Source organism: Triplophysa dalaica, chromosome 18 (assembly GCF_015846415.1).
Source record: "Triplophysa dalaica isolate WHDGS20190420 chromosome 18, ASM1584641v1, whole genome shotgun sequence".
Lineage (NCBI taxonomy): Eukaryota > Metazoa > Chordata > Actinopteri > Cypriniformes > Nemacheilidae > Triplophysa > Triplophysa dalaica.
Genome location: NC_079559.1, coordinates 18,108,417 through 18,132,675, shown reverse-complemented (window position 1 = coordinate 18,132,675; position 24,259 = coordinate 18,108,417). Strand labels below are relative to the sequence as shown.

Here is a 24,259-nt window from a genome sequence, read left to right as displayed (position 1 = left end):
CTAAGTGGAATAAATGTAAATATAAAATAAAAACAATTTATGTCTTCGAAAATAACACTAAAATATTTTGGGGGTTTTTAAGAGTGTTGGTATGAGGTAATCTCACATACCATGGAATTTATAAGTGCTATGATTCAATAACCTATACTTATTTTGCAGTGTGCAAGTAAAAAAAATACTTTAATTTATTTTTAAATCGTGTAAAAATTACAAATTAAACCTAAACATAGATACACATCATTTTCTTGATTATCTTATGTAACATCGGCTTTTACAGTATAAACAATATTTAACTATTAATATTCTAGCTAAATGTAATAATTATTTTTTATATTAGAGCCTATAAAATGTGCTGTATTATTAGAGGTTTGATTATCTTGTGAACAATGCTATCCTCAGAAACAACTTATAGATTATTTTATCCTAAACGGTTGCGTTAATGCCTTATATAAACAGCAGCGTCGCTGAGAGTCATTATAAATAGTGTGTAGTATAGCGGAACTCTCGTTGTGACCCGGATGTTTCGGTCTTCTACCTCTGCACATCTAATCCTCTTATCACCGACAAGCGGCAGAGATGGATATTGTCAACCAGGTAGGTCTTTCAATCACAGCTATTCGCCTAATACATTATAATATACAGCAAACGCTTAATGTGTTTTGCGAGTAGTATTAAATGAAAACGACTTTAGTTAAATATCTCTATTATAAACTAGACGGAAAACGGAGCTTAAAAGAAAATACCTCGAGATAACGATACGTCGTTGGCTTTCAGTGAATCGTTTTTGTGCAAATATAATTTCAAAAAAAGTAACAGAAGGGAAATCCATGCAATTTAAGAAAATACGTGTGAACTAATAAATAACCGCAATCTGTACTGCATGCAGTGGTGTTTTGAATTGTGTAATATTTATGTTTAATGAGAATGACTGAATTTGTGCGCAGACATTTCTAAAGGACGACATGCGCCAATGTGACTTGTATAACTCAAAAACGTAATTTCTATTAGAATACAAAATGTCAATGCTAAGACATGAAAAAGACGAGTACAGTCTCCGCGCTATTTATATTTACTGACATTGGCGTTCGATTCGTAAACGAATCGTCTTTATACTGGTTCTTTTAGAGTGATTCGGTCGAGCCGATTCGCAAAGGCAATTGACTGTAGAGACTCATTTCGCGAGTAAAGCATGGTGTGTATAGCATGTTGGGACCGTAAACAACAATCTATTTACAAAGCAATTTATATACACTGTAAACTGCAGCATTTTAAACGAAACAGTTCCAGTTACCGAGAACTGTTTAAACTGTTCGGACGATGCATCAAACGAACCGAATCGATGAAAAGATCCATCTGAAAGAACTGATTCACTAAAGCTCGAATCGGACATACCAATGCTATTTATTTAAACATCGCATTTGTCAGATATGACATCAGGGGGAAACAGGGATGTTACACTGTGGATTACAACACTTTTCGCATCACTTGCATGGATGTGCGCAAAGTGAGAGAGGATTGTGTACGATGCTCATACTGCATTCAGACTGCAGTGTGCCGCATTTCCCCGTTCGAGGCACTTCTCGCTGGCTTTATGCCCGCGGTGCGAGTAAAATATATCGGGCTGTAGCCTGCTAATGGTCGCAAGTCGTTTTTTTATAGAGGAAACGTTGAGATAAGCAGCTTTGCTTATTCTATCTCATGCTTGTAAAGTCTCCTCTCGCTTGTTCTCTATTGGTCGCCGTAAGACACTGCGGCGGGCAGCTCTGTCGTCATCAGTGACGTAGGCAGGGACTGTCAGGTTATGACGGAAGGGGTCCAAACAATCATAATAGTAATGTATCATTGTTATTATATCATATTAGGAATAGGAGTATCTTTGTTCATGTATGTCGTTTATTTTGAATTTGGCAAAACAAAAGAAGCAGATTAAACACACCAATAATATTGTTTCCATCTTCTCAAAACATGCAAATTGTAAAAGATGATTCATTTGTAACCACATTTATTTAGTAGGCTAATACTGTATTTGTGTTCAGTATTGCAGGGGTTTGCAGATTCCTTTAATGACATTTCTAACTATGAGCAGCCTGAGATGCATCAAATAACCTAGTAATGTTTGTTCTGTGTGACATGTTCATTAATGTAACCAAATAAAATATTTGTCCTAACTAATTGCTATTCAGTCAGACCAGTTGTTAAGACACAGTCTTAACTTAGCAGCTAGAACAATATCCATTCAGAGCAAAATCAAAGTGTTGAGGAAACTGTGCTTCAGGTCATTTAAAATACCGAATATAGTTGCTAGTTTCTAGGTTTATAGAAATAATCGGTTTGTTGACATTATTTTTTTCAGTTGGTCGCCACTGGGCAGTTCACAATTTTCAAACAGCCATTAGGATTCATTAAAGTCTTACAATGGGTAAGTAACTCAAATTACAGCGTTTTAAAGGTTAATAATCTGAAGAATGTCATTTACACACTTTTGTGTATTAATTCAGCTCTCACCGCATGACATGCAATCTCTTTTTAAAGGGACAGTTCACCTACAAATGAAAATTCTGTCATCATTTACTACGCCCTCATGTAATTTCATACCTGTATAAATAATTTTGTTCCGTTGAACACAAAGAAAGATATTCAGAAAAATGTTAGCAATTTTATGTTATCGGGACAAAATTGACTACCATTGTAGGAAAAATGGTTGTCAAAGATGCCACAGTTGTTTGTTTCCCTAAATTCTTCAACATATCTCATTTTTTGTTCAACAGAACAAAAAAATGTTTTTCCTTCTATGGTAGTGGATGATGTCCCAGAACTGAAAATTGCTTACATTCTTCTAAATATCTTTCTTTGAACAAAGAAATTGATGCAGGTTTGAAACAACCTGAGAATGAATGAATGATGACAGAATTGTCATTTTTTGGTGAACTATTCTATTAAACAGTGTTTTGTAAATATGCATCTTATGTTGTCTTGATATTTAAATACTTTACACATTACGAGAAATGCAAAATGACTCATCCTGGAATGACACAAATTGTTTTCTTACTTCATATTTATGTTTCATCAGTTCTTAAAAACAGATGATTTTGCAACTTTAAAGCTGTAAGGAAAGTGCATATTTAGTTTTTCTTATGGTTGGCACTAAGCACAACACACGTAGACACACACACAGACACACACGCTATTGTGCACAGCATGTGCGGGTGGCTTTGAACAGTCACAGAAGCTGCTTACGTAATCTGTGATTGACAGCGATCTGACAGGGTTTACCAGTGATAGTCTACAAATCTAGAGAATTTTTGCTGTTTATTATCAAACTTTAGAGTCTAATTGCATCTACATCAAATGTGTACATATGTGCATATGTTGTAAATGTTGTATACATGTTTAGGCATTTAAATAAGTACACTGAGGTTGGAAAAGATTCTAACCACACAGCACAGTATAATTTTACTGAGGAATAATTTTATTACATTAAATGAAATGAAATTGTGTTGGTTACATGGATGTTGATGCGGTACTTTGGTGTAACAATACACATAAAGCTCACAATTTAATACAAAACACTATTCTGGGTTCATTGCTTCTTAATTTATGGCTTTTCTTGATACCAGCTACTGTCTTAAATGAGATTAAGTTTTCACTGTTATTTTCTTTTTATTATAGCTGTATGCATACTGCTGTAGGTCAATATTAGTAAAGTAGGGCAGACTCATCAATCTATCAGTATGAAATTCAATTCTAGGCTGCTTTTTAGGAAGTTGTTTTGTTACTGTTTCGTACAGTTGCCACGTAAATATAATCACAACAATGTACTGATCAGAAAAGTTATGATCCGTCTTTATTATATCTGGTCTACTTTCCATATTACACAAATATTTGTGTCGTATACTTCACAAGCAAAAGAGTACCAAGAGAAAAAGCTGTGTGATTATAAATACCTGCTTTCTGCTTGTGCGCATGTTCTCCATGACGTGTGTTTGGTAGACCGGCACAGTGTGTGTAGTGACAGATGGTGAAGCACCTCAGTAAGATTAATAGCCGGATTTTCTATGCAATCGGATCTTCCTGTAGTGAAGGGAGGGCACTGACTGACTGTAAACACGCTCCTGCTCTATCTAGACCAGCTCTATTGTTACAATAGTGTCTTTAAGATTACATCAATCAGTCAACATTCAAAACAATGTTATTGTGAGAATTTTTGTTTGAATGTTTATGTTTGTGTTACGGTACAAATTTATTGTTTACCAGAGGAGTTGTGGTGTAGATTCTGAGATATTACTGGTTTAAGCTTGCAAGAATCGACACATAGAGCAGATAGTAAAGCAGCACAAAACCACAGTGTTATCTCCTATAATATAGAGTCGCCTTTTACTTTATATTTATACTGATCCAATGAGTGAACGAGTGTTTATTAGTCTTTTGAAAGTACATTAGTTTACAGTATGTAAGAATTCCAGCAATTTGTACCTCACATTTGAACCATAGAAATCCCTATCGAATATATATACTTTTTCTGTTTTGTCGAAATGACTTGATTAAACAGGTTTCCAGTTTAAATTATTCTATCTGATCATTATTTTGATGAGACATGTACAATCAACGACTCTTTCTCTCTGTCTCTCAGTTTTTTGCCATCTTTGCATTTTCCACCTGTGGCGGTTACTCTGGAGTGTTTCGTCTGAGTGTGGAGTGTAAGAATCGAACAGAAAGTAATCTCAATGTTGAGGTTGAATTTGGTTACCCGTTCAGGTCAGTGTTCCACTGAATTCCTCATCCAATCAGATCACAGTAAAGCTGACATTGACATTCTGCCTTCTTTTACTGCTTTTGATTCCCTTGCGGTAACACGTGGTCCTGTAGTGTTTACTAAATCAACTCTACCCTGTCACAATAAAATATCAGATACACCTATTAACAGTAGACACAGTACCAGATTCTCTTTCTTTGGCAGATTGCACCAGGTGTGGTTTGATGCTCCTACATGTAAAGAGCCGCAGCCTGAGCGAATCTTCCTGGTGGGCGACAACTCTTCCTCGGCTGAGTTCTTTGTCACCATTGGTGTCTTTTCCTTCCTTTATTCAATGGCAGCCATCTCCGTGTATGTCTTCCTCATGGAGAAATACCGTGAAGGAAACAGAGGCGCTCAGGCCGTGAGTTGTCTCGCAGTACCTCTTCTGTGAAAGTATATGTTATTTAAAATGAGTATTTTTTCTTATTTCATCTTAATAGATTGTGTATGATGATAATTTTTGTTTTTTTCACCATGGGCCAAAAGTACGTATATATCAGGCTTCAGTTGTCTAATATCGATATTAGCTAGCATTTTACTGTATTTATTTTAATAAAATGCTCCATTAAAGTATAACCGTGATTTATCTGACATGATAAATAAATCTGTTTAAATAATGATCCAAAATTGTTTTGTTGTTCTGTAGGATTTTGTGGTGACTGCTATTTTTACCTTCATGTGGTTGGTAAGTTCATCAGCGTGGGCCAAAGGTCTCTCCGATGTCAAGAGGGCCACAGATCCTGATGAGGTCCTCAATCTCATTACTGCATGTGACCATGAGGATAACCAGTGTAAAGAAATCCACGAACCTGTGATGTCTGGCCTAAACACATCTGTGGTAGGTACTGTCGCTATAATAAAAACTGGTATCCTCTATACGAGAGGTTTTCAACCTTTTTCAACTCATGGCCCACCAAAAACTGTTTAAAAACATTCCGAGGAACACCTTTCCAAATATGATAGTATGAACAAAATATTCATGTTAGCACAATGTTATACTCTGCAATTAATCTGTTATTTCACAGTAGCAGACTTAGTCAAGTCAGCCAAATAGATGAAATCATTGGGTCTCATTCACTAATAATTACGTAGATTTTTCGTATTCATAAGCACATTTGAACCTCCCCCTGTTGTCATTTAAGTCAAAGTTACTCCTGGTAACCCCATGTGACGGTGTCTACAGCCGCGCTTTTGCAAATAATTCCAAGTGCACAGTCCTCAAATTCTGTTCACACACAATAAAACATCTTTTACACAGACACGCAGTTTGCAGAGTTCTCGTTAGCCGGCTGTAAAAGCGCAGTTATTCAGAGAAACCTTGCAGCTCGAGCTATAGTCTAACGCAGCATTTCTTATTCTTTCTTTATAGGATGAAATACATTTAAAATTAAATATAGGCCTACATCTACTCGTAATTATATATATATATATATATATATATATATATATATATATATATATATATATATATATATATATATATTATTATTATTATTATTTAAAATATATAATTATCCCACTGGTTTTAACAAATGATAACAAATCAATAACAAATGAAAAATACAACACCAGATTAAGGCTTATATACCTGTAACAGGTCAGACACAGTTAATGTATTTTGCGTCGTATTTTCTCACCACACACTTTGATGCTTTTGCGAGCACAGAACTTTTCTTTTCAGAGAACAACCCATTTAACAGTAACATCATTTACTGAAACAAGAAATATATTTGAATTTCGCAACCCGAGATTGAACGTGTTAGTTCAATCTGACATTGTGACGTATTTGGTGTTGCGACATTCAAATTTTTTTTTATGTAATGCATCTTGACTCCACTTTAGTGTTTCTTTAACATGTAAATTCGTAAGACTAATTAAATCATTAGAAAATAACAAAATGTGTCAATTAAAATAATTACAAATTAATTTGGCTGTAGTCTACCACTGTCTATGCGGCCCACCAGATGGCGCCCCGAGGCCCACCAAAGGGCCACCGGTTGAGAATCTCTGCTCTATACTGTATATTTTATGTACTGAAAAATTATTTCAGTCTGATGAAACTGCCTGTATTTCATCATTGTGAACACAGAAAAGATCCATTGAATGCATGTGTTCATTTCTCTGGTTCTTATAGGCATTCGGCTTCTGTAATGTGGTGCTGTGGGCAGGGAACCTGTGGTTTGTCTTAAAGGAAACAGGCTGGCTTGCAGCATTTGCTGGCACTCATGTGTCCTCCGGAGAGAAGCAGCCAGCCCCAGAATCTTTCGGCCAGGGTGGGCAAAGATAAAGTTCTCTTTTATACTCATTGAAGAATTTCATAGGTTTATTTCATCTAGAGTGTGTTCCACAATGTTTAAAGTCATTTTGGGGTACTTTTAAAGGCTATGGACAGGAAGGTTATGCTGGCACTCAGGGGGGTTACCAGCCAGACTATGGCCAGCAGAGTGGTGGATACGAAGGCGGAGGCTACAACCAAGGAGAGTATGGTCATGGTGAGCCCACCTCTTTTTCAAATGAGATGTGAGCTCAGCCACGTGGGCTGAAACACCGCACTGGTGAGTGAACAAGAAATGACACAATATAGAAAACAATATAGCAAAAATTTGATTTCCATGTTTTGATCTAATTTTTATTTATATTCTCATTTATTTTTACAAATACTATTTGCATTTATGCAATATATGATACACATGGCTTTCCTTTTCATGTAACGTATATTGTATATATTTTCGAAATAGACACATCATTTACTTATTTAACTAATGTTACCCAAAATGACTGCAAATGGCCACCACACGTCTTTCTTATCCTTTAAATTAAACAGGCATTTTTTTTTGAGAATTCTTAACAATATGTACTAAATCTAAATAAACCACTCTCACTTCCGTTGAACATCGCCATTTAAAAATTATTTGAATACCCCTTTTTAATATATATTTAAAAAATATATGTATTTTTGTATTGTTATTTTAACATGCATGAATTTATCAAACGCTTTTATCCAAAGGGCAATATCCTATACTTTGTTTCTAATCCCCTGTGGTCTAACCCATGATCTTGGCATTGTCAGTGCCATGCTTTTAGCACTGAGCTAAAGGAAAGCTAGATTTAAAGGTGACATGAAATGGCCTCGTTTATTGTTTTATACTGTTTTATGAGGTCTAGTTATGACGTTCGTGTGATTTTTACATTTAAAAAACATCTAAATCAAAGATTAATAGGCTATTTTCTACAGTGGTTTTGAGCCAGTGCTACAAAAGATCGATTTAATGGCCGTGCCGCATTGATTGGATAGCTGTTTGCATAGTTGGAGCCTTTTGTGAATTTGGTAAACAAAACGTTAGGTCACCAGTAGCACCATTCACAGTTTTCGCATGGCATCAGTATTATCTGGAGACCTCCTGTGTTTTATAAATTACCTTCCCAAATCAGTCTTTCATGAGACGCATACACAAGCTTTACTAAAATTTACTGACTTATTTCCCGGATGTGATGGCAAGGCTTTGCGTATAGTTTGTATAGCCTATACTTGTATTGCGTTTAATGATATATGACCGTAACTGTCAGCATTTGAGACCAGTTATCCCGTTACTTCAGTACTGTCATGCGCGAACCAGTGGGCGAGGCTAGAGAAGTAGTCGTTTATATTTTTCTGTGGAGGTGGTGTTCAACCTATCAATGTCGTTATAGATAGGTGCATTCCAGAAGCTGGCGTTTTCTGGGGCTGGTGTCAATAACAGATGTAATCTCAGTAGCAAGGGCGTTTTCAGCTCTGACACTTACATGATGTTCGCGTGAATACGATTCCCTCTTATATAATAAAAGCTTGGGTTAAAATTGTGGTTTTAATTCATGCCTCGCCTCCTTTAATGTGTAATATGTATGTATCGATTCTCATACACATATTAGACATTTTTAAATACGTATGTATTTTTTATCTCTACAGATCACATTGAGAGGATGGTCATGTGATCAGTCAGCATGGAAACTGTTAGCTTCGTTTCCACTCTGTTCAATCTTTCTGTATGAGTTGTGGGTTTTAACGGAATGGGGGAGGCACATTTGAGCTGGGTTGTCAAAAAGAACATAACCAAATAGGAAATGCATTGGACCCAGGAGGAAATGTGACCCTTATTTCAATATGCTATTATATCCAGAGGAATATTATCCATTTTTTGATGAGGAAAAACTTGAACATGCTACCAAAAAAAAAGAAAACTATTATGTGAATGTTATCTAAGATGGGCTGTTTGAATGAATAATAGGAATTGTAGTTATATTAAAGTGAATGTGTTTGTCTTTATGGTGTAAATATAAATTATATTTAAATAGATATACGGTATTGTGAATTACACCTAATGTTGTTTTATTTTTGTGACTTTTTATTTATTGTGTTGGTGTTTTCTACAACCACATCATCTTCACTGTTCAACCCACATTAACAGTGCTGACCTTAAACCACCTTAATGAATGTGTGATATTCTTTTGTGTGTGTGAAACATTCTCGTAAAGTCTGTGTGAACCCAGATGATAGATAGTATTTAATAGTTATGTCAATCTCTGGTAAGTGAAAGTTACTCAAGCTAAAGCCCACAATAATGTGCACAAATTATGCAGATTTATTTCCTTTTCTTGTTTGGTTAACTGTTCAAACATTTATAGGTCCAATTTTACAGACAAGGCTTAAGCCTAGTCCAAGACTAAAATGCATGTTTGAGCTGTCTCAATTTATAACAGCTTGCACTGACAAAATATATAAATTCTGTTGTGTATCAAGATGAACATTGATAATGTTTTTTTTCTTAAGCACATTCATAATTTAACTAAGGCTTACTTCTGAATTAATCCATGCCATGTCTGTGAAACTGCCCTATAATTCGTTTTTGCTAATTTGTCTTAATGATATTTATGTTATAAAAGTCCATATAGAAAAATGAACACTTAGTGGGGGTGCTTCAGTACTTGATGTTTTCCTATATAGTGCTGTGAAACACCACTGCTCTAATTCAAATATAGGCACAAATTTGACGGATCCATTTAAAGTCTTTCTAAAAATACATGTCTGTGATTTTTGTCTTTTTGTTCCTAATGAAATTGGTTTTGTATGCACTCTCTCTTTCATATGACGGTCCATATTGCTTTTTTCTCTTCCTCGTTATATTGTCTGATAATGCGAAATAAAACCCTGTTAGAACATGTGATGTGGTGATGGTATCCCGTGTGCTTGTCTTTGATAAGGTTTTAACCTTTATGAAATAAATAACAGCTGACTAAAAGGTTAAGGTTACAACATAAAAGTTTGAAGATAAAAACATATTTAGTTTTCTTTAAGTATGACACAGTCTTTTCACTGTCCCCTTGTTGTCACTGGACAATAATAAAGAAATAATCCTCTACACAGATGATGCCTGTCATGATACCTCCACCAGAGGGCGAAGTAGGAACACACGTGGCCGTTTGTAACTGACAATGTTTTCTGAAACTAACAAATTAACTGCTAAAGTTATTATAATTTATACAAAATGAAAGTCATTAAAAATAACTGACATTATATTCTGCTTCATCGTCCTGATCACTGAGTTTATTGTGCGATAACAACGGGCTGTGTATATATTGTTCCTTGCTTTAATTTGCTTCAACACAGAGCAGTGTGGTTTTCTGCTGGCACCCTCCCAAGGCATGGCAGCACATTTGTTATGATTACTCACTTGTGTTGCCAAAACAAGGGGTGTTTTGTCTCTGCCCATAAATTGCTCTTTAAAAGGAGATCTCAAAAGAAACTCAAAGCACAGACCTGAACAGTAATGCCATAAGATTTCTCAGCACATTTCATGCAAAAAGGAACATTTAAAAATGAGAACAAAATAAAATCAGATATTAAATTTAACTATGACATATACCATATACATATACTATTGTATTTACATGGTATTTACAATATAATTCATGGGATTAATTATCATATTATTAACAACCATTCTCTTAATTGTACTATTCTTATGTTGTATATCCACATTTCCAGCATTTTTGTGTTTCCCTTTCCTTATAGTTTTTTAACTTCGAACATTTACCGTTTGTTCTACAATTTTTTTTAATACAAAACGAATATAAACATTTATTAAAAGACATATTGCATATACTATAGACAGCGGTAAGTGTGTGGTTACTGATATTGAAACCATGGTTATACCGTTATAAATCTACGTTATAACAATTAATGTATGGCTCCATCTTGCGGCTATACTTTACTTTTGCTGTCGCCTTGATTTACCTTAAAGAGAGAGTTGTAAAGTAGACAACGCCCCAGACAGACTGCTTTCTTTCTTCGGAACTGTTGCTCAGTGAACTTTTCGCTCAGCTTGGATTCAGTGGCACCAGGAAGTACGCCGATCGGCTCATTTGCTTCAAAGTAAACGAACTACAACGATAGCAAGTGTTTCTCCACGTTTGCTGACAGGAACCCTGGCTCTATAAGAAAACGTTACACAGTATACTGGAAATATCTGCAGAATGGCAGAAAGTGAGGCCACTCCGTTTGCAAACTGTCTGGAGAAACTGAAGAGCTATGTGCGTACTCGGAAAGGGACGATTCTGGCCGCCGAAATAGTAAGTCGTTGTCAATTTAATATCATTTATAGCGTGTTTATGTGGGAGATACAGTCATTTACTTTTCTGTGTTAAAATGCTGTGGAGGCGTGAAATGACATGAAGTGTTGCCATAGCTCCGCTCTTATTTAATACCTTTACTTAGTTGACCTGTTGATTCACACACTTGAGTCATGGAGAAAGTGAATGTGTTACGTCTTTATGTTATATTCAAGGGCCCAAAAAGTTTAAACTCGCACTGTTTAACTTTTAGCTCTAAACTCAACATAATGTAAATGATTTAGTTAGCTGATATGTTGCCACCTACACTGACTGTACATGAGCAGAAAACGAGCGTGATCTATACAGTATAGCCTACAGACAATGATTGTAAATGGAATAATACAACAATGCAATGCATCATTGCATATTGAAGTGTGCCAGTACTGAAGTATGCCTGTTATGGGAGTAGTGTAGTATGGTATAGTTACAGCAGTGCTGAAATTTCATAGCGTTGAATGAAATGGCTCCCGTCACAGAGCCATTTGAACCCTCACACAAGTGTTCAATGTTGAGAGGAGATGGCTGGAATGTTGACCATGTGCTGACTTAATGCTGTAAGGTCAAAGGGCATGAGGTTCTACCCCTCTTTTGAAAAGCTGAAAGGATAGCCTTTTGGTATTTTGTCGAAATCCACAAACGGGGAAAGTTGTGAATTATTTGTCTAAAGATATTGAAGTCTGATTTATAGTTGTGTTTTACAGTTGTGAGCCATTGAATTGCTTCTAAAGCCGTTTAATTTAAGGCGTTATCTAACTCAAATTCTCTTCTTCATAGTCATCAAATTAAGTTTGCGTTGCGCATATACACAAACTAACAGTGGAAGGTTTGGCATCTGGTCACAACATGCTTTTATATAATGGAATAGAGAAGTGTGTCTTCTGAAAGAAATGCGTGCATGTTTAAGTAAAAAGACTTAAATTTTTGGGTAAATTGTAACTTTTAGACAAAAATTAATGTCAGGTTATGTAACTGTAAAAGTGCTCTTTGTAGTTGAGAATATCTGTTATTCCTATATGCAATAAGACATGCATAACATTATAAATCGTTCTTTTTACTTGAATTAATACTGTGGAAAACTCACCAAGCCTCTTAAATCATGTCATTGTTTTGTCACAAGATGCTCTTCGGTAAGGTTGTTTCTAAGGCATTTCAATAAAAGTGACTTAAACAGCCTAAATAAACTAAGGCATAGTCCTGACTTAGGCTAAGCCTTGTCTATGAATGCGGGGCCAAGTTTTTTTTTAACACAAACCATCTGACTTATGTGAAAACAACAATGCCATTAATGATAAAACATAACAGCCGTAATTGAATGGAGAACCTTACCTCTCATCTAAAAAGTCTCCAGTCTTGATTTCTTCTAAATCATGTGTTAAGAAAGTTAAGTCTACATGTCCAAGTTCCTGTTTCTGTTGAAATCTACATTCATGCAGGTTTTGCAGCTGCTTTTATCCAAAGCAACTTACATTGCATTATCCTATACATTTGCCTAAGTATAAGTATATGCAATCGTTTTCAAAACGTTTTATGCTTTTCGACTCTTCAATCATTAGACAACTGTGTTTTGGGGGACTGAAAACGCAAACTTTTGAAAACTGGTCAAAGTGCACGTTTTTGAGAACACTGGCATTATCGTTTCCGTGTAAACTCTGTAGACGTCATTTTCCAAAAACGGTGACGTCATACACATCCGTATTACACGTTCAGTTTGTAGGTATGCGCAAGTATTCCCCAAACACTAATGGTGGCCTCAATGCTGCATGTTTGTGCCGCGTGACAAACTTACTATCATGTCTCCAGCAAAAAGAATAGATTTACTGCACCACTACAAACAGCGGAGATATGGTATTTATATACACAATACTATAAAAACACAAAACACTGACCAAAGTTCTTTTAGATTAAAACACGGCATGCGTATGTGCCCAGGCACGTAGTCTTTCTTCACAGCGCAACATCGCCATCCACAGGCCTGGCATGCATAATACATAGTTTTTATTTGTTTTCCCGAATCTAAGTAAATGCAGATCGTTTTGGTAATGCTGGGATCAAACCCACGTCCTTGGTGTTGTTTAATCTAATTTCAACATATGTCCCAACGTCTGGATTTGGACCATAGCTTCTTATCCACTCCAGATAAGGACATAAAACTGATTAGGGAATTACAGCATCCACTTATGTGAAATAGATAAACACAGAATGATTGGTAAATATAATCAGTAAAAGCATCTTATAAAGATTTGTACAAAATTTGGGTGTGTTTCACTCATATTGAAGAGCTTAATGTTGCCATGTAAACATGGATTCACATACCCAGAGAGAGACACACTCACCTCTAAACATGTAGAGTCACAGATTGCATTTGACAGATAGTATGCCAAGAGGGTCAGTAAATTATGGGATCAATTTCATTTTTGAGGCTTATTTTACATGGTAACGTGCTGAATAATTTTTTTGTATTCGGACAAAAAACATGTGAACACATGCAAAAATGTCATGAATGGCTTTGTGGAAAGTGTGAAAAAGCTGTGGGCGCCAATGCTAAATTTGAGAATGCGTATCTTTGCCAGATGATCAGAGCGTGGGTGTTAAATATTTCTCTTATAAACTCTCCACAGTAGACTTGATCATTTCCATTTGTTTTTTGTATGTGTGTTGTAGGCTATGTATGTTCCAAGTGTGACAAGAAATATCACTTTGTGTTTCCTTATTTATCTTTTCACCCCGTGACCGTTTTCATGTTAGAGGCCTCAGTAGTGGGTGTTCTTAAAGGGCTAGTGCTGGAATCTTGAATAGAGCTTCATTGTGCGCTGGCTGGAGCTCTTTCTGCTTGTGAGACGTAAAGAGACAGTTTGTGCCAGTCCCTGCAACTCATAAAGCTGTTACACATGTGTGTGTCAGGGAGTGGTGACTTAGGGCTGGGCGATATGGTCAAAAAATCATATCTCAGTATTTTTAGGAGGAATAGCGGTATACGGTGTATATCCGGTATTTTTTACCAAAAGGAATAAATGGTTACACGAAAATCAAAGCCTTTATTAAACCTTCATTTGAACAGTTTCTGAGCAAAATACAGGGTTTTCCCTCCCTGTTTACAAATAAACAGCTTCACAGTATATTTTAAATTATATAAAATATTTGATAAATAAAATACAGTACATAAAATTCTTCCTGCTTAACACTGTATACAGCTCTAGTGTGCTGCTATGCAAATAACAAAATGAACAGAACCATAAAAAACATAACTACTTAGAGCTTCAGCTATAAGCTCCCCAGTATGGTCTTGGGGAAAATAGCTGGTTTGAAGACACCCAGTTTTCATTTCCTAATCTTCAAGATGTCCTTCTTGACCATAAATCGGTTGTTAGCGCGAAATGAGACACTTTTGCGAGCTGCTCGGAAAGCTTCCGTCCGACCTCACTGTACATTTGCGGCAGAGCTTCTGTTGCAAAGTACTTGCGACTGGGTAACTGGTATCTTGGGTCAATGGTTTTTAGCAGCGTTTTAAAACTTTCTTGTTCCACTGTTGCAATAGGAACCATGTCTTTAGCAATGTGATAAGCTACCGCCTTAGTTATATCGCACCACTCGCAACTTTTCTTTTCGTAAAGCACACTTCTGGTAAAAGAAGCTTCCAGAGAGGTTTGTTTCGGGACAGATGTTTTGAGTTGTGTCGTCTTCGTGGCTGAAGTTGTAGCACGAAGTTGTAAACACTCATCGTACTGCACTTTATGGTAATTTTGTAAGTGGTGGAAGAGATTTGATGTGCTTCCACATTTTGATACAACGGATTTATTACATTCCCTACAGATTGGCTGTTTTTGCTTCTCATCGGAACTTTTAAATCCAAAACAGCTCCAAATGAGTGAACCCTTGTTTTCTTTTTTACTAACCAGTAAGTTTTCTGTAGTGTTGACCGGCGGCACGTGTTCCTCCATGTCGCATGCTACCTTTGTGTGCTGGAGCAGGCAAGCGGGCACGATCTGGTTCGTGCAGAGCAATCGCGTGCACGGCATCAAATCATATCGATATGAACGATATTGGCTAATTCCGCATCGCGTTGGGTAAAAGTATCAATATCAGTCCTACTCGGCATACCGTCCAGCCCTATAGTGACTGATGACAGCCTGGCATAGTGTGTACTTGCCCCTTTCTGTCCACAGGCATGGGCCTGACATAATGACTCGCCTTTTCTGGGTCGGTGTACCTCAGTAGGTTAAACCAAGGAGGTGAGGTAGATTTAAAGGATGTTTACACGAGAGCATTTTCAACTAAAAACGTTTTATACTTTTTGACTGTTCAATTATAGACAAAGGTGTTTTGGGGGACTGAAAACGCAAACTTTTGAAAACGGGTCAAAGTTTGCATTTTTGAAAACACTGGCATTATCCTTTCCGTGTAAACTACGCATGCGTATCACACGTTCAGTCTGTAGGCCATGTTAATACAGATCGTTTAGGTAATGCTGTCGTGTGTACATGAAACTTTTCCAAAACACAAAGGAAAGTTTTTTTTCAGTTTTTCATCGTGTAAACGTACTCTTAATGACTGTAACAAGACTTTTATTGCCTTTTAAATTAAAAGTATACAGATTTTCAGTTTAATGTAAGAAAGTGAGAAAAAGTTTGAAGAACTTAATTCATTAAAGGGATACTTAAAGAAACATTAAAGTGGACATCATGGTCTACCATATTATGATAATGCATTGTCATATTTATTGTTCTGTTGAACACAAAATGAGATTGTAATAAAATTCAGACATGGAAGGAAGGAGGCGGGAACCGGCAGACATTAAACACAAAGTTTTAATATAAATAATAACAGCCGGCGGCCCCTCACGGCCAACCGCCGGTGAAATAACATAAATAACAAATATAAATATAAATACAAGTACAAACGTAAAACATGTTCGGGCCCGGTCCTCTCTCTTCGACGGTCCGGTCGCTCGTTCCTTTTATATGCTCCCTATCTCCTACGTGATTCGAGCCCGGTGTGCGCACAGCTGGCGCTCATTCACAATTACTCACCAGACTTGAACCACGGTCTCGCCCCGCCTACTCTACTACAGAGATATTCTGAAGAAAGCAATCAGTTTATTTATCTCTCTTCTATAGAGTTGCAGAAATGTCAGTTTCTTACATTTTTCAACAGAACAAAGAATAGTTTGGAACAACTTGGGGAGTATCCCTTTAATTTCATTTCATTCTTCTGAATAAATCATATTTACTCACCTTGTCTCCCTTTTTTATTGCTAAGCTCATCCGTTAAATGCTACATTATTTTAACATAATTTGTGCAACTTTGAAATTCAAATACTTGGAATTTGTCCATGGAACAAAAAATAAACGTTATTCCGTAAACGATTTTATATATCTAAAGCATGTTTTAGCCTTACCCCAAAATCAAATTTAGTTCACAGCATGTTATTACGTCCGTCTAAAACTTTGGCTGGCTGACGGTTGGAATGTGTGTAGGAATCTCTTCACTGAATACTTGCTTGCTAAGAAATAAAAAGATATCTGTTTTCCGATCCACATCATTTGAAATATCTGTCAGAAATACACAGAGTACGCAGAAGTACAAAATTTTCCAATTAAAGATGATTAATTTGTTGCTTTTAATTACCCCTTAGTAGACTTTGACTCATTTACTTTATACAGGGAGGCCAAAAGCTTTTACCGATTTAGTTTTTTGGAAGGATTGTTATATCACTTCACTAAAGTATCACATATATTAGCTTATTATAGTAGTAAATATAGAATACAGAATAGAAATGCCTAAACTAACTAAGAGTGAGCCCTACTTTGCATAAGTAGTTTCAAGTCTGTTGGCGTTCAAACAGATGACCGTGGCGTCATTAGCAGCTGAGCATTAACACATCTGTGTGAAGAAGTGTGACACATTTGTCAAAGAGAGCGGATTAAAGGCAAACAGCAGCCACTGCGGAGTGTGCTCCCATTCTGCTTTATTTAATATTGCACAGATAAGACTATTTGATGAAAGACTATTTTTACTGGCTACGCTGATGGAAAAATGCCTTTCTCAGCTGTTTTTTGCTATGCTCATCCTAGCTGAAAATTAAAACATTATGTGCCAATAAGGGTATAAGGTTATGTTTAAGTGGTTCTTTGCAATATTATACAAACTTGAACCTTCATTATCCTGATAACACTGACTAAGTAATGTGTTTGGGTTAGAAAAGAAGGAGGTTTCTAGCTGTACATTATAATTTTCTAATGCCTAATGCATTTACTTGCTACTTTAGATTTTATTATTGACAAAATAGACAAAATATTATAATTCTGCAATTATATGAAAATATAATAATTATCTTGAAAGGACGGAGTATTGTCAAGCATGTCTCTATAAGTACATTGCTAGTCACATTCTTGAATAACGTTTCCTGTTAATTTCATAATTGTATTGCCACGTATTGCCATGGTAGCAGCTTTGTTGTTCTTTCGAATTATAGAAAACAGGAAACTTACCAATTAAACACATGAACAATCTTCCTGTCTGAAAACTTCACGCCTTTACTCTACCTCACACATAAGATTATCAGTCTTGCTTACTGAGGCAAACATCACAATAGCAATATTCACGTTCATTGCTAACTGTAAGAGCTGAACTTTGGGACACATCTCATCGGATAGTAGCCCTGCATGTAAGTTACATCACACAAGACATGAGTGACACCATGACATCATGCTTGTTGAGGAAAGGTGTGCAATAACTCAAATCAGACTTGTGAATCGGAAAAAAAAAACACAGAGCAGGAATTGAGCTATATTTGGAATCCAAAAAACCATACTGTAGATATTTATCATCTAGCAACCACCCAGCAATGTCATGGCAAAAACTCTAAATACTTAGAGCTTGTGGCTGACATTTTACAGACACAACTTACATTTATAAAAATCTTTATCTTCATCGTTACCGAAATGTAACCTTTTTTAGTTTTTTATATTAACATGTTTTAATCTTATTCGTAAAATTCTACATTTCTTAACCTAATTTTCAGCAAGCTTTTTTTCTATCATAGTTACTCTAAACGTCATTGATTATAAAATAGAATTATTGAAGTCTGATTCATAGCCACTGCAGAATTGAGCATTTCATAGTAGTTGCCGGCAGTGTTAACTCAACTTTTCTGTACACATCCTTTTTGTTTTAGTAGAAATAAATGCAAATATGAGTAACTGCAAGGCTGGAATTGACTAGATGTTCACATTTGCTTTCTCCTCCCAAAGGTATTCTTAGTCAGTTATTCAGTTTATTTAAATCCATGTAGGGCCCCTCAGGACCCAACCCCCCTCTGTTGTGAGCCACGTGGATTGTCAGGGGTTAACACCCGAGCTATAGGCCCAACTTTTTTAGTCTTTACCACCACATGCTTAAGTAGAAGTTCACAACTCCTCACAAACTCCAGAGGATGTGAGATTCAAAGCTGTGCTGTTAACTGCCACTTTGAACATTTGTTCAGACAAAATGGGGGGAAACTGACAAATGGTTTAAACTACCGTTTTAAATGTTTAAGGCCACGTTTCACAGACAATGCTTAGTTTATGACAAGCCTATGCCTAAGTTGGATTAGGATATTTGAGTCACTGTTATAAAAACACTCTAGAAAGAAACATTATGTCTGCATCATTAGACAAAACAATGGCACTGACATATTTTCAGATATGTTATGGCAAGTTATTTTCAGTTGAGACAGCTCCAACATTCATTTAAATCTGGGACATGCCTTAAGCCTTGTCTGTGAAACCGGGCCCATGTGTTTTGTTTTAAGCTAGTTAGCGAATATATGAAATAACTCTACATTATCAGAAAAGTAAAAAAGAAAACATTAAATTACAGAATCTATCACAACTGCCATGTTTTCAGAATTATAGGCCCGGTTTTCTCAAAGCTTAGCCTAAACCAGGACTATGCCTCAGTTAGGGTTAGGGTTAGGGTTTTTAAATCACTTTTATTAAAATGCCTTCGAAAAAACTTAACTGGTGTGCATCTTGAGACAAAACAATGGCACTGACGTATTTTAAGATATGTCAGGACAATGTATTTTCAGTTGAGACAGCTCCAAATTAATTTAAGTCTGGGACTAGTCTTAAACCTTGTCTGTAAGACCACGGCATAGTGTATTTATGACTGCTGACACAACTCTGTTTTTATTTTTGTGTTTACACAAAACCTCCATATTATTTCCTCACAAAGATAATTATTTTCCACAATTGTTCTTATTTCGGTTTTATCATTAATACAATATAATTTAGAGACTTCTTGAATGCTAGAGTGGTCTTACTGTTGGATGGCACCATTATTTATGACTGGATTGTAGTACATAGATATCCAACTAAGGACAAAAATAAATGAAACCGATCAGATGATCTGTTATATCTGTTAGATTTATTGAAGAAAATGCTTGCCTTGCAAAACTGGGTGCAAATGTGTTCTGGTTGACTACACGGGTGTAACTCTTTTCTTGTGTACAGTTTCAATGCAGAATTTCAAGTATAGCATTTAAAATATTAGATCAGAGCATTTTTGTGAGCATTGTTTTTAAAGCAAAAGAGATCACCAGTAAAATTATACTTAAATTGGCCGATGTTTATATTGGTAAAAAAATAGTTTGTTATTTGTACCACATACCTGTATAGGCATGTGAGGAGATTAAAAAGACTTTGTTGTCTTTTGTCACTTAACGTTCTGTATCTCTCTTTGCTGTAGCTCATCAGTTTCATCATCATCATCTGTTATGCTGCATCTCTCTATGGAGGATATTCAGCAGTTGCCATATGTGAGATGGTCTTTGCCATAATCTTCTTCATTATCTTCATGATGGAACTGGACAAACAGATCCAGGTTGTGAACTGGACCTGGAGTGTAAGTATTAACATTAATACAAATGTAGTCTTCAAACGGGAGTGAAGTTGTTCCCCTATAACAAGACTTCCATTGAAATTGGCATTTGTAGTAACATGGGTACATTTGGATCTTAATGCACAAGTCCCTATTGAAAGAAATAAATCATACAAAATTGTCCTTACAATAGCTTTGTTTCTTTCCTTAAGCTTCAAACGGACCCAAACCTTAAAAGAATCCCATGCAACTCCCATGGTGCACATTCCATATCATATTTTACAAATGAGTAAAGTAAAAAATAAACCATATAATCCACATGTGAACACACACAGAATTGGCACAGGAATTTTTTAAAAACCCATTCACATACCTCCATTAAAGGTTTAAAGATACACAAGGACAAATAATGATAAAATCTTCATTTTGGGTCAGACTTTTCCTTTGAAGAACCCATGTGGTCGTATATGTTTTGCTGCGTCCTTGTGCCACAGCAGTACCGCTAAATAAATCATTGAACGTTAAAACAAAAACATGTTTTTTATTTTTCCACGGATAAAATACTGTGGACAGCTGTCCTTATTTGGAAATATTTGACATTCAAAAGCTTCTAGGATGGACAAACCCTATTAGAGGAGAGATGATGATCTTTTCTAAACTTACCACAATTTCCGTCACCCCCTCAGGACCTGTTCCGCGCTGGGATTGGTGCACTCCTCTATCTCATAACCTCTCTGATCTGTGTGATTGGTGGAGCTGGGGATGGGGCTCGCATCGCTGGTGGGGTGAGATGTCTTAACATACAGCCTCAAAATTTAACACATTTACCTCCCTATCTGTTTTTAAGGCTTCATTTCCTTCACGAATGCCTCCTTCAGTTGGGTCATACTGTTTAACTCCCGTTCAGTAATGATGTTCACCTCCTCTCACAGGTGTTCGGCCTGCTGGCTGGAATCTTGTTTGGATATGATACTTATACTATCTTCTTGGATGTCAAGAACAATAGGCAGCATACAGCTGCTAGTACAGGTATGTGCACACGTACTCAAACACAAACTCATGTACAGCAATTAATGTACAAATGCATGTAAATAAGCACATGGGAAAAATTGTAGAGCTATTACCAAAGCCCTGCTTGAATGCCATTGTGTTAGGTTACAAAATATTATACCGGGTCATCTGCTAAAACAAAAGATGCTAGAAAAACCAAAGCTATTTTTTGTGGATGGTGAATTTATGCAGGTGTCCTAAAGGAGTAAGCATATAGAAGTATACATTTTATCACCATTTGACTGATTACTGATGACACTGATGCTGTGACACAATTCAGTGCTATAACATGTGAGCTACCCGAACAGTTTGATATTTTGTTAATACTTGATATTTTGATAATATCATATTTGATGTGTGATATTATCTCATACATACGGTAGACATATAAAGGAGTAGTTCACTCTTAAATGAAATTCCTCTTGTATTATTTGTTTATGTAATAAAATGTTTTCATAATAATTTTATAGTAAATATATGATTTTCATATTTTTTCGTATTTCTTAATTAGGTAAAATGCTTGCAGCCAGAATGTTTTAGGAAAAAGTGAGGCCAGAAAAGCATGAAAGTCATGGGAGGATCAAGTAAAAAAATTATTGAGGACTAATTAAAATATTTGCAAGGCCACATTCAAGTGCTCTATCTTAGAAGATTTCTTTTCTCCAATGTATTTAATAACGTCATTTCTGACATCTATTCACCCAACAGAATTAATGCCAGTTGTTTGACTACAAAGACATTGTATATATATATATATATATATATATATATATGTGTGTGTGTGTGTGTGTGTGTGTGTGTGTGTATAATGTACAATGTCTCTTTCTAGATTTTCGCTAGAGGTGCCATTTGTTCTAACAAAGTGTCTTATTACTTTTCAAACAGGTCGCTGAAGGCTGTTCAAAGAATGTTTACGGCTGTCTTTTGGGATTTTAAACAAACAGTAATTCTGGGGGATGCCAGTGGCATCACTGGTATCTCACCAAGAGCAATGGCATTTAAAAAGACAGAGCGTTTTGTAATTTAGTTTCTTTCCCTTTTGCTTATGTCAAGTAACTGTAACCATTTAACCTAACTAACTAGTCCCTAATCATTTAATTTGCACATTCCTTTGTGTTTCCTTTGTCATTTTTTAACAGCAGACACAGTTTGAAAGCTTCTCTCACTACAACAATAACAGCAACCAAAACATGGATAAACGTTGTAACATGGCTCAAAGGAGAGACGGCCAGCGATTGAAGAAGAGCTTAAGACCAGAAGAAGAAAAAGGATGAAAACATTAGATAAAATGACTGATGTTTATGCAAAAAGGGATGAAGTAATTAGGAAGTTGTGTTTTGTGCTCTTTACTGCTTTTTTGTAAATAAAAAAATAGCCAAATATGAAGTTTGAGAAAGTATTTGCTATCCAAAGAGTTTCTAAAGATTGTCTTGGTCAGCTTGTATCTTTGGTGGGTTTTAAAAGCAGCATTCTTCATGTGCTGCTAAAAACACATTTGAAAGGCAGTAATTCTTTAAAACTCATGGATAAATAACCGGTTTCACCCTGCAGTGTTTTAAATTAAAGTTAAAATATGTTGGAAAACTTGATCTAGTCTAGTTTAGTTTGGTGCTGTTTTTGTCTGATAAGACATTAGTTTTTTTTTTTACTTTGGTATGATGTACAATTTCAACCATTCTTTGTACCTGTAACCAATTTTCAGTAGGTTTTAATTGTCCGTTTGTTTTTTGCCAATCAGCTCAACTAGTTTATAGACACATTCAACTCAGTTGCAGTCCTGTATAGGTAAAAAGCAGTTGAATTAATTGTCTGACTGTTTAAAGAACTGATCTAAACTCTTTTACAATGCCTTTGATATTTAAGACACCAAGTTCAAATTTCCTTGGGTTGGTACAATATCTTTATTTTAATTAACCTTGCTTAAATATTAGCATATAACATGTTACCTCGAAAGATGCTCACTATTTGCCATACATGTGTTGTTTTTTATTTTAATAAACTGAGTCATGTATTGGATGAGTCATGTAACGTCTTAGAATATGGCTTTCATCACATGCAACCCTTTTCATTAGTTTAGGTGTGTAAGTAAAAGCAAAGCAAAATTGTGAAATTGTTACTACCCTTTGTTTTTTTTTATTGTTTGTTCTCAAGAAAAAAATTAATGATTAATTTTTATTTTGAAGAGAACAGTCATGAAAAATTGCACAACATGGTCAGTTATCTTTTCCTATGTATGGGTTGGACAGTGACCTACAGTTTAGTACAACACAAAAATCTGGCATTTTAAATACAGTTTATTTTATTTATAATTATAAATGATCATTCGGGGGTTTTCAACATTGTTTTCTTGTTTTATCCTGTTCATATCAGCTTTATGTTTGGAAGAACTTAGCTTTTCCACACTCATTTCTTGATATCATTATTTATGAGTTGGGCAGAAAGGGTAACAGTTTTGTTTTGTCTTTTGTTTCATCAACTCAGGATGTTTTGAAACCGCAATTTGTAAACAAACGTTTTGAGTACACTATGCTTTTTAAATGATGGAAAATAGTTTCAGAATGATATCCCACTAATTCGTGTTTCTGGTATTTTGATAAGATTTCACACCATTTAATAAAAGTTACATGTTTTACTAGTTTGTGTCTGGACGTTTGCTGTTAAGGCCAAAGTCGGAGACAGCCGTGTTTATACAGCGCCACCCACTGGACTGTCTCAAAAACAATTACTCTCCTACTAAAGTTGTTGACTGTCAATACAAATAGAATTTATAGTTTCGAAATACATTTTAAAATCTAAAAAAATAGTTCTGTTCTCTTTGATATATATATAGCTCTTAATGACATTTTCTGTAATATTCACTGAAACCATCATGGATAGATACAAATCAGTTTAGTATGATTTGTA

General features: G+C 35.7%; 2 protein-coding genes across 3 annotated transcripts; both read left to right on the top strand.

The window, feature by feature from the left end:
• The first annotated feature begins 465 nt into the window (after nt 1-465).
• On the top strand, nt 466-9,993 carry sypb (synaptophysin b). The gene is made up of 8 exons (XM_056730040.1): nt 466-594; nt 2,354-2,419; nt 4,631-4,755; nt 4,958-5,156; nt 5,442-5,633; nt 6,930-7,068; nt 7,177-7,350; nt 8,742-9,993. Exons 1-7 carry the CDS (start codon nt 577-579, stop codon nt 7,317-7,319), a joined length of 882 nt encoding a protein of 293 aa, XP_056586018.1. The 5' UTR covers nt 466-576; the 3' UTR covers nt 7,320-7,350; nt 8,742-9,993.
• Nucleotides 9,994-11,074: 1,081 nt separating this feature from the next.
• plp2b (proteolipid protein 2b) lies at nt 11,075-23,990 on the top strand. 2 transcript variants are annotated; one of them, XM_056729852.1, is made up of 5 exons: nt 11,075-11,401; nt 20,174-20,329; nt 20,992-21,090; nt 21,238-21,334; nt 22,241-23,990. In XM_056729852.1, the coding sequence occupies exons 1-5, from the start codon at nt 11,306-11,308 to the stop codon at nt 22,246-22,248; spliced, it is 456 nt and encodes a 151-aa protein (XP_056585830.1). In that variant the 5' UTR covers nt 11,075-11,305; the 3' UTR covers nt 22,249-23,990. The 2 variants fall into 2 exon arrangements, with proteins under 2 accessions (XP_056585830.1, XP_056585829.1); XM_056729851.1 differs by having other exon boundaries at nt 11,078-11,401; nt 22,495-23,990.
• The last annotated feature ends 269 nt before the right edge of the window (nt 23,991-24,259 follow it).